Genomic DNA, 13,298 nt, shown 5'->3' on the forward strand with positions numbered 1-13,298 from the left:
TAGACAGTAATGAGGATCAACAAATTAAATACCTGCTTGTCTGCCATTGATGCATATTTACCCCAACCAAACAACTTGGCATGCATCCTCCCTATATTACTGGAACATGTCTACTACCATAAGCACTCTTTTAAGATCCTGCTCTTGTTTAAAGCCAAAGAGAATTAAATTAAGGCTCTTTCCATTTCTTTAGTAATACTAATACACAAGTTCTATTGATTGAAACTCTCGAACAATTATCTTCGTATAAAATTGACTGGTAAAATTTAAAATTCATACATTTACTCGCAATACGGTATGCCATAAAACAATTTAATTAATTTTGTATAGTCTAAGTAAAGATGTAAACATTAGTAATTACAATTTATCTAATAATTAATCATCTTCCACCAGCCAGTGACATAGGAACCTGACTTAAGCTATCAATAAACTTAGAACTTTCAACATCCAAGATTGAAGACGATGATGCTTTCAACGAGCTTTTAGTTTCTTCCAATCGGTGTTTCTCTCCAACTACTCCTCTAAGCCCCTCAAGTTGCATTGCAACTTCTTTCATGCTAGGCCTTTCTTCCCTCTTAACTCTCAAACACTCTTTAGCAACATTGGCAAATTCCACAAGATCCTCAACGTTTGCCTCATTTATAATGTGTTCATCCACAATCTGAACTAAACATCCTTCTTCCATTGAAGAAACAACGTATATAGCAAGGTTTCTAACCTCCGGCGACACGGCGAAAGAGAGCGCCTTCTTTCCCGTGAGCAGCTCTGCTAAGACGACTCCAAAACTATACACATCACTTTTCTCAGTTAACTGGCTAGTGTGCATGTATTCAGGGTCAAGATACCCTAGTGTCCCCTGCACCAAAGTGGTTAATTCAGTTTGATCTAGAGGAACAATCTTTGAAGCTCCAAAATCAGAAATCTTTGCCGTGAGATTAGCATCAAGTAGAATATTAGTAGTTTTGATGTCTCTGTGTATGATTGGTATAGAAATAGCAGAATGCAAGTATGCTAAGGCCCCAGCAGTTTCTATTGCTATTCTCAATCTTGTTTTCCAAGAAAGCTTCAAAGATTGTGGATTATTAATGTTATGACCATGAAGATGCTCAAAAATGGTACCATTAGGAATGAACTCATAAACAAGTAAGGGAACTTCTGTCTCTAAGCAACAACCTAAGAGTCTAACCACGTTTCTATGGTTGATTTGGGAAAGCAACACAACTTCATTGATGAATTGTTCAATTTGGGTTGAGCCACTGATTTTGGATCTTTTAATTGCTACGGTTCTATTGTCTGATAGTAATCCTCTATAAACTGTTCCTTGACCCCCTTTGCCTAAGATCTTGCTTTCGTCAAAGTTGTTGGTGGCTGTCTTTAATTCTTCCACGGTGAAGAGTTTAGCTGTTTCTTTTGACCCTCTATGTCTTGAAATCTTTTGTAGTAGGATGAAGCCACCATTTTGTTGAAAGAACTGTTCCTTAAGTTTATTTAACCTCTTTTCCTTCATTCTCCAATACACATAGAAGCTTGTCACAAGTAGTGCTATAACACCAACACTAACGCCTGAACAATGAACAAAAGTAAGTTTGAAACACATTATATTGTACCTTAGTACAAGGAAGTAAATTGTTATAAAATATTGAAATAGATATATAATAATGATATTTGAGTAAACTATAGAATATTTAAAGTGCTGAAATATTTATCCCAAAAAAAAAACAAAATTAAGTTGTATTTATTAGATATATAACTATTAATATTGATTTCTTATATCTGCTTAAATTTTTGGGATGAGTGATTTCGTGATATGATATTAGAATTTTATGTCTAAAAAGTCTACAATTTGATGCTTCATAAACTCCAAAAGTAAAAAAAAAAATAGTTTAAGACAAGTAAAAAAAGAAAAAAAAATTGTAAAAATCAAGCAAATTCAAAAGAAATTCTTATTTAAAAGAGAATATTAAAAATATAACAATTTATATTTTTTTTATCAGCTTAAATTATTAGAACAAATGATTTCTCAAAAATTATCAATTTTCCACGTACTTTCTCTCAATTTTCTCTCAGAGACATTTTTTCTATGCGGAAGTAACAAGATTTATATTGTTTGTTTAATTAAGATATTTAATATAAAAAAAATGACATTTTCTTCTCTTAATAAAAATCACTATAACATAGAAGTTGGAGGTGATGAAGAAAGTATACTGACCCAATGCAATGATTAAAATGAATTGTGTCCTGGACTGACGACGGCACTTTGTTCCATTTTCTCTCCCATCTCCATGGTATCCTTTTGGACACGAACAGGTATAGTTACCAGCTACGCTTCTTGCATATTGCTCTACTATAGCAATCGTTCCATTCCTTGTTCATGCATTCATCAACGTCTAAAATGAAACTAACACGTAGGTATCATTATTTCTTTTAGATAAAAAAAAAAAAAAACAAGTGCTGTTACAAAATCATTTATTAAAATAATTAAGATAAAAAATTAGGTGTGTAGTTGTGAAGTTAATAGTCAAAAGTTGTTAAATAATAATTTAGTTAAATATGTCAAATTATTTAACAATTTCAACTATCAATTTCACATAAATTAATCTGAATTTCCACCATAATTTAAACCCTCGAATAATAATTGATACGGTGTAATTAAGAATAAGCTACCTTGGCAACCACCAACGAGATAAGGATTTCCCCCAAAACCAGTGGAGCATTTGCAAACATAACCAAGTCCCTTGGTTGCATTGTAACATTCACTTTTATCAGCCCTACATGCATAGCTTGAAGTGTTCTTTTGAGCTTCTTCACAAGTCTGATTCCCCACAGCCCAATCCACTACAACGGGAAAACTACCATGCACAAATAAAAGATTAATATAGTAATATATTATTAAATCGATTTAATTTCCATAAATGCTTAATTTACTCTTATACCTATATATATTTAATCTAATTATGTATTGTTAAATTAACAAAAAGTATTTAATTAAAAGGTTAAATATTTTTTGGTTAATATGAGTTAAATAAAAAATATTAATTTTTTATATTATAAATTCTAAATTTTAAATTTAAATAAATCTATAAAAAAAGTATATTAACTAGCTAAAAATTAATTTATGCTTATTAACTATTAAGAAATAAAACTTTTAGTATGAGATAATGTCTAGTTTAATTTTTGAAATTGTCAAATTATCAAAATAGTCTTTAACTTTTAAAAATAAATTAATTTTTGAATTTACAAATTGTATATTTCTATTCATTTCTAATTCAACTGCCATTAAAACATTACTAACATAGAAAGTTATAATATTATTATGGCATCCCCAACAATAAAATATCATAGCTAAGATTTATATGATCAAATAAGTGACTCAAATTAGTTAATTAAATTCATTTTAGTTTTTATATTAATAAAAAATAAAAAACATAGGTAAATAATTTTTAATTTGTTAATTTTAAACAATTATAATTAATAATAATTATTTTTAAATTTTTTTAAAAATTTAAATAATTACTAATGAATGACAATTTAAAAAATTAAAATTATCATTTGATGACAAATTGGCTGATTGGATATTAGTTATCTAGCAGAATTTGAAATGAAATTAATTAACTAAAATGAATACTAATAAATTTAGAACACTTATTTGATCTATTATAATATCAAAATCCTAAATATATCTTTTTACTAATAAAGATGTTATGCTAATAGTTTAAGTTCTATGTTAGTATTGTGTTAGAGGAGTGCTAAGAAGTAGCATTCTTGTTAAATTCTAGTCAATACTTAATCATCAAAAGGAAATTAAATGATTTTACACCATTAAAAACATTATTGATAGTTAATTGATGACTAAAAATTACAAAATCTACTTACCCTTAGACTTTCTCATTGTGTTAATGACAATTAATTAAAAATGGACAAAAGTTTTAATTTATAAATTAGTTGGCCAATTTAGTTATTTCCAAAAGTCAAGAATTATTTTAGTTAGCAATGAAATTTAAAGTCAATGATGATTTTGGTTAAGAATGAAGATGCATGTAAGAGAGCAAACGGGGAATGAACTCTTTTATTATATTTGCATATACCTTTGGTGGCGGAAGTTGACAAGGTCTGCCGAGGAGAAATTGTAGGCTCCATCCTCCGCCACAAACGCGTAGCCGCAGGGGTTGATGTTGCCAAAAACGGCGTTGTAGCTGTCAGCACCACTACTATAAGATCCAATACCGATATCCGATAGGCCACTCGCCGGTATTGGGCTCTGGCAACAACCGGCGCCGGTGCAGATCCCGCTAGTTGTTTCATTAACACTGAGGCACACTGAAAAGCACCCAGTGGCATAGTTTCTTCTCTCTATAACATTATACCCTACTACTTCTCCAATTGTGTTGCAACCAACCACTGTGAGCTTGTTTTTACTCGATGAGAAGCTGAAGTGTGTCAAGTTGAAGATCTTATCGTAACTGGTTTCGTTGATTCGCGTGCCGTTGACGTCGTAGCAGCCTCTAGCTACTGCTGCTGAGACGCGCATTTCGCCGTCGAGCGAGATGCTCAGCACGGTTGAGTTGTTGTGAGTCAAGTATGGGGTTGAAGTGTGGTTGCAAGAGATGAGGAAGGAGCTGTCGAGGGAACAGCTCTCGTCGGTGCCAAATGGGAACGGAATTTCGAGGGGGCCACAGCGTTTTGTGCAATTTGAGTTCGGTTGAGTTACTGCATCTGCTGCACCACAAAGAATCCAAACAAGAACAAGAATAGGATGCAGCAGATGTAGCTGTGAACCCATGATGATGACGATGATGATCACTTTGATTTTTTCAGGTGTATCATGCAAGCATGTAATGTATAAGCAGAGAAAGATGGATAAAAAGGGCGGCTACGTTTCTTTAATTTGTGGCCATTAGCGGTGGAAAAAGGCCAGGCGGCCTGCCAGGGGCTGCAGCCTGACCTGTGTTTGGCCTGGCCTGACCTGGTCTGTTATAAAATAGGTACAGGTCCAGGCCCTTTTAAAAGCCTTAATACATTAATAGGCCAGGCCCAGGCTTACTAATTAGCCTTATAGACCTGTCAGACCTGTCTGGACCTGTTAAAATATAATTAAATATATAAATAAATATTTATTATTAATAAAATTATGAGATATTTTAAATTTATTATATTTTATTATAAATATTTTTGTATATTTTAAATATGTTAAAAGTTTAAAATTTTTTATAAATATTAAATATATGACATATTATATATAATAATTTTTATTAAAAAATAATTTTTTTAAATAATTTTTTATTTTGTAAAAAAAAAATTATCAGGCCTTTTAACAGGTTTCAGGCTAGGCCAGGCTGAATAACAGGCCAGGCCTAGTACTTTATAAAGAGTCTATAACAGGCTGCAGGTCAGGCTCAGGCCAATCAACTGTATGACAGGTCAGATCTGTTAAGAGCAAAGCCTGACCTGGCCTGGCCTGTTTTCACCCCATTGCCAGTCAAAATAGGAGGGTGGGTGGGAATTTTCATACAATCACATCGCTGCAGATTTTTTTTTTTAATTAGGAATAAGATTTGAATTTACGATTTTAAAATAAGTACGAAAAAATTATGTTATTTAAGTTATAGTTTTAGGTTATAGTTTTAGATGATATATTAATTATCATGTTGTAAATGTATTATATGTAGAAAATATTTATGGTTATTGACCTTAAAAGGGAATCGTCAAAACTTATTTTCAATATAAAAATTTTGTAGTAATTGATTTTGACTATTAATTTTAAAAGTAATACTACATCACGAATAAATATTATTATTTTTTATTAATATTTAATTAATAATAATTTATATTACACATAAAAATATATAATTTACATTTATATTTATCAAAATTTTGTGTATATAAATAAATATAATTTACATCTATATTTTTTAGAATTTGTAGTATATATTAATAAAATTTATTTGTTAATGATAATTTAATATTGAATAATGTTATGTGTACACCAAAATCAGTCACTAGTATAAAAGACATGTTAGAATACAAATACACGTTAAAAATAAATAAAATTACACATGTATTTATATATAAATATATTAATGACTGTTTTTAGTGACTGATTTTGGTATACAAATAATATTTTTATTTAATATTTATATTGGCAAAAAATGACAAAAAATACTAAAATTGTTGGGAGCAAGAATTTTTTTAATTTTAATGTATAAATAATATTTTTAAAAAAATAAATAACAAAAAAATAGGCAAATATTTAAAAGAGTAAGAGATTATTTGAGTGAGCTTTTAAAAAAATATATTTTTTTAAGTTATTCTTTTTCAAAAGATATTATAGAAAAGTAAAAGTAATTTTATGTTTGGATATCTTATAAAAAAATATTTTTATTTATCAATTATATTTGGATATAAACATATAAAAGTACTTTTTTATTTATTTATTATGTGAAAAATATTTTTTTTAAAAAAATCTTTTAAAAAGATGTAAATTATAATTTTTCAAAAAGGTATCTTTTAGTATTTTTACTTTTACTACTAGAAATTTATTAAATATGTTAAAAAATAAAAAAATCTTTTTTATTAAAAAATATCTTTTTTTATCAATTTAATAACATCCAAACAAATATTAATGTTAGTTATACATCTAATTTTTTTATGAACCAAATCCAATTATGTTAAACAATAAAATTTAGAATAATATTAATTATAACTGATTTTTATTATATTATACCAATTTAATTAAATTTAATTAACAAAAAAAACTTGAATATACAATACAGTATTATTCTATTTGAAAATTAAAATTAGGGGAGCTGACTAAGACTGGGAAGTGGGAACTCATAACGAAGACTTGTACGTAATAAAACAAAATGGGGAAGATTATTCAAAGACAGTGAGAGATCACTCCACATCCAAGACCAAGACAAACTAATTGAGCATAAAATAAAGATAATAAACAAAATTAAACCACTCTATTGATAAAATGCTCAACTAGGCTTAGATCATGGGCTTGTGAGCCTAAAACCAATAATCACAAAAAGTAGACACCATGTCCAATAAAAGCATTTGTTGTTTTTTTAAGTCATCAACTAACTATAATCACATCCCAATAATGGGCTACTAGTCCACATGGAATATAATCGGTTCTAAGCAACTTGGGTCTCATCGAAAATGTCTTGTTCAAAAGGCCTAACCTTTATATGATTTTAAATGTATACAAGTGTATGTTGCGCTCAAAGCTTAAACTAATCATAGGCCGCCATTAACTATGACTTATTCTTTAGAAATGTCTCATCTTTCAATGGCACCATTGATGCCATTATACATTTTTTTGCTATAATAGTTAATACACTCTTGACTGCTGCAATGTCGGAAAACACAGCATGTGGCGTCAAAGGCACTTTTCTTCGTGGGGCTCTCACTCTTATGTACCAAACCTTCTTTTCCCTAGTTTAATTTAGCCACATATTAAGCTTATGAGTTACATGACACCCTCACACCAATGAAAAAGGAGACTCTAGCTCCACTCTTTTGCATTATTGAAATTTTTAGAATATAATCATTATATTCTTGGGTCCAAAGTTTTCTCTATTAGCTAGAACCTAGATGGACCGAATTATTTAGTTGAAAATTGTTAAATGTGGTTTCCAGGGTTGGCATGAATTAGTGGATATACTGAACTAAAATAATATAGATGAAAAGTAATGTGATATATATATATATATATATAGATTTGATTATCATATACCAAAGGTCACACACACTTTTCATCTTTTCTTGGAATGCAATATTCTGTAAGACTAAATTAGTGACAAATACTTCCGACAACAAACATATGTATATTAATAAAAGATAGAGAATTGAATACATTAGGTAGATTAGAGAATTAAAATATATTTATTAAGTGGTCCTATCCTAGATTATGAGAGTGCTATTAGTTTATCCCTCTCATCACTGACACACATGCTCAATCACATTCTATGCTAGTTTTTGAGACAATAGAGCAACAAGGAACATTCCTTAATACTATATAGGATTATGAAATTCCTCAGTGTCTGCCATTAATGCATGCTTTTCCCAACCAAACAAGTTGGCAGCCTCCTTATATTGTTGAAACATGTCTGCTACCATAAGTTCTACGAAACTCTGGCTCCTTTTAAAGCCAAAGAGAAATAAGCCAAGGCTCTCAACATTTAATTTCCTCAGTAATAATACTCATCAATAATCATCATGACGATTTTAGGAAGAGGAGGTTCTTGTTGGAGGCACAAGTTATTGGTGTTCACTCTGCTTGCATTTTGTGTTCTATCATCATCACAAGGATCAAGGTTGCCAAAGGAATACTGGGACCAAATGCTTCCAAAGAAGCTACCTTCTCCTTCATCTTCGCCTTCTAGAGGCACTAACTCTGTGTTTACAACAACATCCACAGCAATGAAAGCAGATAATCTTCCTAATTCATCATCAGATGGAAAGGTCTGAATATTTGAAACAAAAATAAAGTCCTGCTTCATCTCTCTCCTAACTGTGAAAGCCAAAGGGTGCAGTTTACAAATACATAGAATCACATACTGTTTTAGATTTATTATTTATCTGGGTCTACAGAGTAAATATAGCTTCTCCTATTGTAAAGATAATTTGGTAGCAATAACTGATTCTTATCTATTATCAATATGAATAATTTAGCACCAATATCTATGTTAAAAGGAATGTAATTATTCTAGTATAAGATCTCCACAAGCATAGCTTTATATGCTGTCAGCTTTTTTTGTTCTTTACAACAGGAAAATGCAGCATGTTATAATTTAATTAGTCTAAGTAAAAATATGTTAATGTTGCAAGTGTGAAGAGTGTATGAAATTAGTCCTACATCAAAGAAACTAGGGAAGAGTGAGAAGTTTATAAGATGAGAGACCCATTAATTTATTATGTTAAAATTGAGTTGGATGTGAGAGTTCTTCACCTTCCGCTACAATTTTGTAAACTGTTCCCTGATCACCTTTGCCAAGAATCTTGCATTCGTCAAAGTTGTTTGTGGCATTTTTTAATTCTTCAACAGTATAATTTGCAATTTGTTGTTGTAGGAGTAAGCCACCATTTTGTTGAAAGAATTGTTCCTTGAGTTTAACAAGCTTCCTTTTCTTCAGTCGAAAGATGCCGTGTGTAAACTTCTCTATACTTTCTACGCGACATGTCTTTGTAGTAGTGGGGTTCTAATTAATAACCATGATTAGAGAGTCATAACTCATGCATTATTTTTCACTCATATAACATGCATGTAATCATCGTACCATTTTCTGGACCGGAGATTTTGTTCATACCCAGTATCTCAGAGATAATAATTTGTTTTATGTTCTATATTTTATTCACAAAATAAAGTTTTAATTTTTGAAATAGAAATTAGTAAGATATAAACATGCTATGCATATACAAAAAATTAGTCACTCATACAAAATATATATATTAAAATCAAAATACATATTGAGAATAAAACAATATATATATTTATATACAAACATATGGTGCTGTTTCTTTAATCACAAAAAGAACAATTATAATCAGTATCATCATGTATATCAAGTGCAAAAGGCAAATACAAGAAGCTAAGTTACATAACCAATCATATGAAGATGCATTAGCATCAAGCTAAGGTTGAATAAACTAACGATCAATGCTAGGGCCAGCAATATTTGTGATTGGTAGCCATCAACTAGCCATCAATGATGATTTGATGGTGTGAGATTGGTGTGGGATTTCATCCAATGGCTCACCTTTTTCTGCTGGTTACATGCTGGCAAAAATGCAATAAAATTGCTGCCCTAGACTTTTCCTAAACTAATCATCAAATACAGAATCATCTTCCACCACCCAATGACATTGAAATCTGACCAATGCTACTATTAACATCTTCAACAATGCAAGTAGATACTGTTGATTTAAGCAACTCCTCTGTCTCTTCTGAATACAACTTCACACTTTCTCCTCTATGCTTCTCCTCAACTCTAAGTCCCTCAAGCTCCATTGCTACTTCTTTCATTGTAGGCCTTCTCTCACCCATCACTCTTAAACAACGTTTTGCAACACTAGCAAATTCAATTATTTGCTCAACCCTTGCCTCATTCATTACATGGTTGTCCACAATGTCAAGTAAATTCCCTCCTTTCATTGCAGAAATGAAGTACAATGCAAGGTTTCTATCATTCTCCGGCATTTCGAAAGAGAGCGCCTTTCGTCCTGTTAGTAACTCTACCAGAACAACTCCGAAACTATACACATCACTTTTCTCGGTTAGTTGACTTGTTTGGAAGTATTCAGGATCAAGATACCCTAATGTCCCCTGCACCAATGTGGTTAATTGTGTCTTATCAAGTGGAACAATTCTGGAAGCTCCGAAATCTGAAACCTTGGCTACAAGATCATGATCAAGAAGTATGTTAGTAGTTTTGACATCTCTGTGTATGATTGGAGGAGAAGTAACAGAATGCAAGTAAGCTAAAGCCCCAGCAGTTTCTGCTGCTATTCTCAATCTTGTTTTCCAAGAAAGTCTTAAGGAATGGTTATGACTATGAAGATGCTCAGAAATAGTACCATTGGGAATGAACTCATAAACAAGCAATGGAACTTGTGCATCTAAACAGCAGCCCAAAAGTTTAACCACATTCTTGTGGTTGATTTGGGAGAGCACAACCACCTCATTGATGAACTGTTCAATTTGACTTGGGTCACTGATCTTGGACCTTTTAATTGCTACAGTCTTGTTATCTGATAGTAGTCCTTCATAAACAGTTCCCTGACCCCCTTTACCAAGGATCTTGTTTTCATCAAAGTTGTTAGTGGCCTTGTTGAGTTCATCCACAGTGAAAACTTTAGCTGTTTCATCAGTTGATTCTCTTTGTCTAGCAATGAGTTGTTGTAACAATAGGCCACCATTTTGCTGGAAATAATGTTCTTTAAGTTTGATTAGTTTCTTTTCCTTCATTCTCCAATACACATAAAAACTCACCACAAGTAGTGCTATCACGCCTCCACTAATACCTACACAATAAGTGGAAACAGAGTCATTTGCCATTTTTTATAACATGGATAAATGTTTTCATAGTGTTCATGGATAAGACTGTACTCACTCAATGCAATTATCAAAATGTTCTTTGCTCTAGAATTGGAACTGGAATTGGGTCGGCATTGTGTTCCATATTTTTTGCCATCTCCTATGTAACCTTTTGGACAGGAGCAGCTATAGCTACCAGGAACGTTGTGGCAAATTGCTTTAATGTAGCAATCGTTAGATTCCATGCATTCATTGACATCTAAAGAATCATTAAAATATGAATTTAATTTTATAGTAATATTAGAAAGATAAAAAAAATGTCAAAATTTGTCTTATTTAATATTCACTAATTGTTACAACAATTAATTAATGCTAAATAAGATAAATTCTAGTTGATTTTAGCTAATTTTTTTTGTTGTCAAATATTTTCATTAATTTTATATAAGATGATGCCGAATAACTATGTTACATAAACATAAAAAATTAGCCAATAAATAAATTATTTATATAAAATATACATAAAAAATAGTTAAAAATAACACCATATTCTTGTACATGTTCTTTTATTCAAATCAAAAGTGTGAATTTAACAAATGAAAAGACAAGTAAGAAAGAATGCAACATTACCTTGGCAACCATTAAGGACATAAGGATTTCCATTAAAACCAGCAGAGCAATTGCATAGATAACCATGTTCCTTTGCATTGACACATTCACTATTCTCAGCCTTACACGCAAAATCATGATTCTTGTTCTTCTTGGCTTGTTGGCAAGTCAGGTTTCCCACACTCCAATCCAGCACCGTTGGAAACGTGGCATGGTGGAACTTGGCAAGATCCGCGGAGGAGAACTTGTAGGCTCCGTCTTCCGCCACAAAAGAATAACTGCAGGGGTTGAAACTGCTGACATAGCTGTTGCTAGTGAAGGCACGGAGAGAAACATAAAACATGCTAGATAGCTCTTGCGCCGCCATGATCGGGATCTCGCAACAACCGACTCCCGTGCACGTCCCGTTGGTTGCATAGTCGGGCGTGTTGCACAATGCCAAGCACCCTGTGAAGTACTTCTTACCCTCTGAATCATATGCATTCACTGCTCCAATTGTATTACAACCTATACAAAATTACAAATATTCAATAACATACCACATTATTTATAACACCATAATATTTGAACCACTTTTTGTGTATAAGTTAATTTCTAAAAGAGATTACTACCGCATGCATTATTGAATGGGTAATGCTAGGTAACCAATCACTTTTTTTTATCAACATGAATAACTACTAATAAAATAAAAACACACTACACCTCCAAATTATTCATTTAAATCTTAATATTAGAATAACCATTCGCACACCTAGTATAATGAACATCCTATATATCTATTGTTCACATTATTTACCAATATTATTGGTTACCTATATTTTTCCTTATTGAATATTTGAGTGGGTGGAACAAAGAGCTTTGGTTATCTTAAAGACATTACTCCCTTTGTTTACTACGTACTTACCAACAACAAAGAGCTTGTTGTGAGTGGGTGAAACGGTGAAATATGTGAGGTTGTGTTGCTGATTAGTTTGGTTGGTACCGTTGCGGGTGTAACAAAAACTGGCTACCGGAAAAGAAACGCGGAGTTGGCCGTTGAGGGAGATGCTCTGCACAGTTAAGTTAGTTTGCGGCAAGTATGGAGTGTTCTTCTTGCTCTTGCAATCAATCAGAAAAGAAGCGTCCAGCGAACAATCCTCCGTGGTGCCGAAAGGGAACGGAATACTAAGGGACCCACATTTTCTTTTGCATTCTTCTGCATTAGCTTCTTCCAAAAGGATCCCTACAACAAGTACTAGTAGAAGTAACAACAGAAGAGAATGATGCTGCTTTGATGAGTGCACAGCCATGCATTCCATCATTTTGTTTTCAGATCGTTCATTACGGATTTCATTTATAAATACATAAAGAGATTGCAATAATATTTCTGTAAAGGATGTTTGACCGTTCATATCACACATGCTAGTTCTTGGTTCTTGGGAGTCTTACGTGTCTTTTTGCCAACTTGATCACCAACTTGCCAATCATTCTTCAATATTTGATCACGGGTGGTATTAAAAAATAAAATAAAATATTTTAATACAGTATAGTTTTTTTTAATTATTTAATAAAATATAATTTTTTATTATTTTATTTAATAATTAAACAAAAAATTAAAAAAATTCATTCCCAATTTTCAACTACTTATAAATGAATTGTGAGAACATATATAATT

The 13,298-nt window shown here is 31.6% G+C and overlaps 2 protein-coding genes across 2 annotated transcripts; both read right to left on the reverse strand.

The window, feature by feature from the left end:
* Nucleotides 1-296: 296 nt before the first annotated feature.
* Nucleotides 297-4,914, reverse strand: LOC112706010 (wall-associated receptor kinase 5-like). The gene is made up of 3 exons (XM_029288703.2): nt 4,086-4,914; nt 2,665-2,849; nt 297-1,563 (listed from the first exon to the last, which is right to left on the reverse strand). Exons 1-3 carry the CDS (start codon nt 4,778-4,780, stop codon nt 380-382), a joined length of 2,064 nt encoding a protein of 687 aa, XP_029144536.1. The 5' UTR covers nt 4,781-4,914; the 3' UTR covers nt 297-379.
* A 4,555-nt stretch (nt 4,915-9,469) lies between these two features.
* On the reverse strand, nt 9,470-13,044 carry LOC112706008 (wall-associated receptor kinase 3). The gene is made up of 5 exons (XM_072200138.1): nt 12,549-13,044; nt 11,666-12,151; nt 11,115-11,297; nt 10,579-11,025; nt 9,470-10,398 (listed from the first exon to the last, which is right to left on the reverse strand). Exons 1-5 carry the CDS (start codon nt 13,042-13,044, stop codon nt 9,845-9,847), a joined length of 2,166 nt encoding a protein of 721 aa, XP_072056239.1. The 3' UTR covers nt 9,470-9,844.
* Nucleotides 13,045-13,298: the final 254 nt, after the last annotated feature.

The sequence above is a fragment of the Arachis hypogaea genome, chromosome 8, assembly GCF_003086295.3.
Source record: "Arachis hypogaea cultivar Tifrunner chromosome 8, arahy.Tifrunner.gnm2.J5K5, whole genome shotgun sequence".
In the NCBI taxonomy this organism is placed as follows: domain Eukaryota; kingdom Viridiplantae; phylum Streptophyta; class Magnoliopsida; order Fabales; family Fabaceae; genus Arachis; species Arachis hypogaea.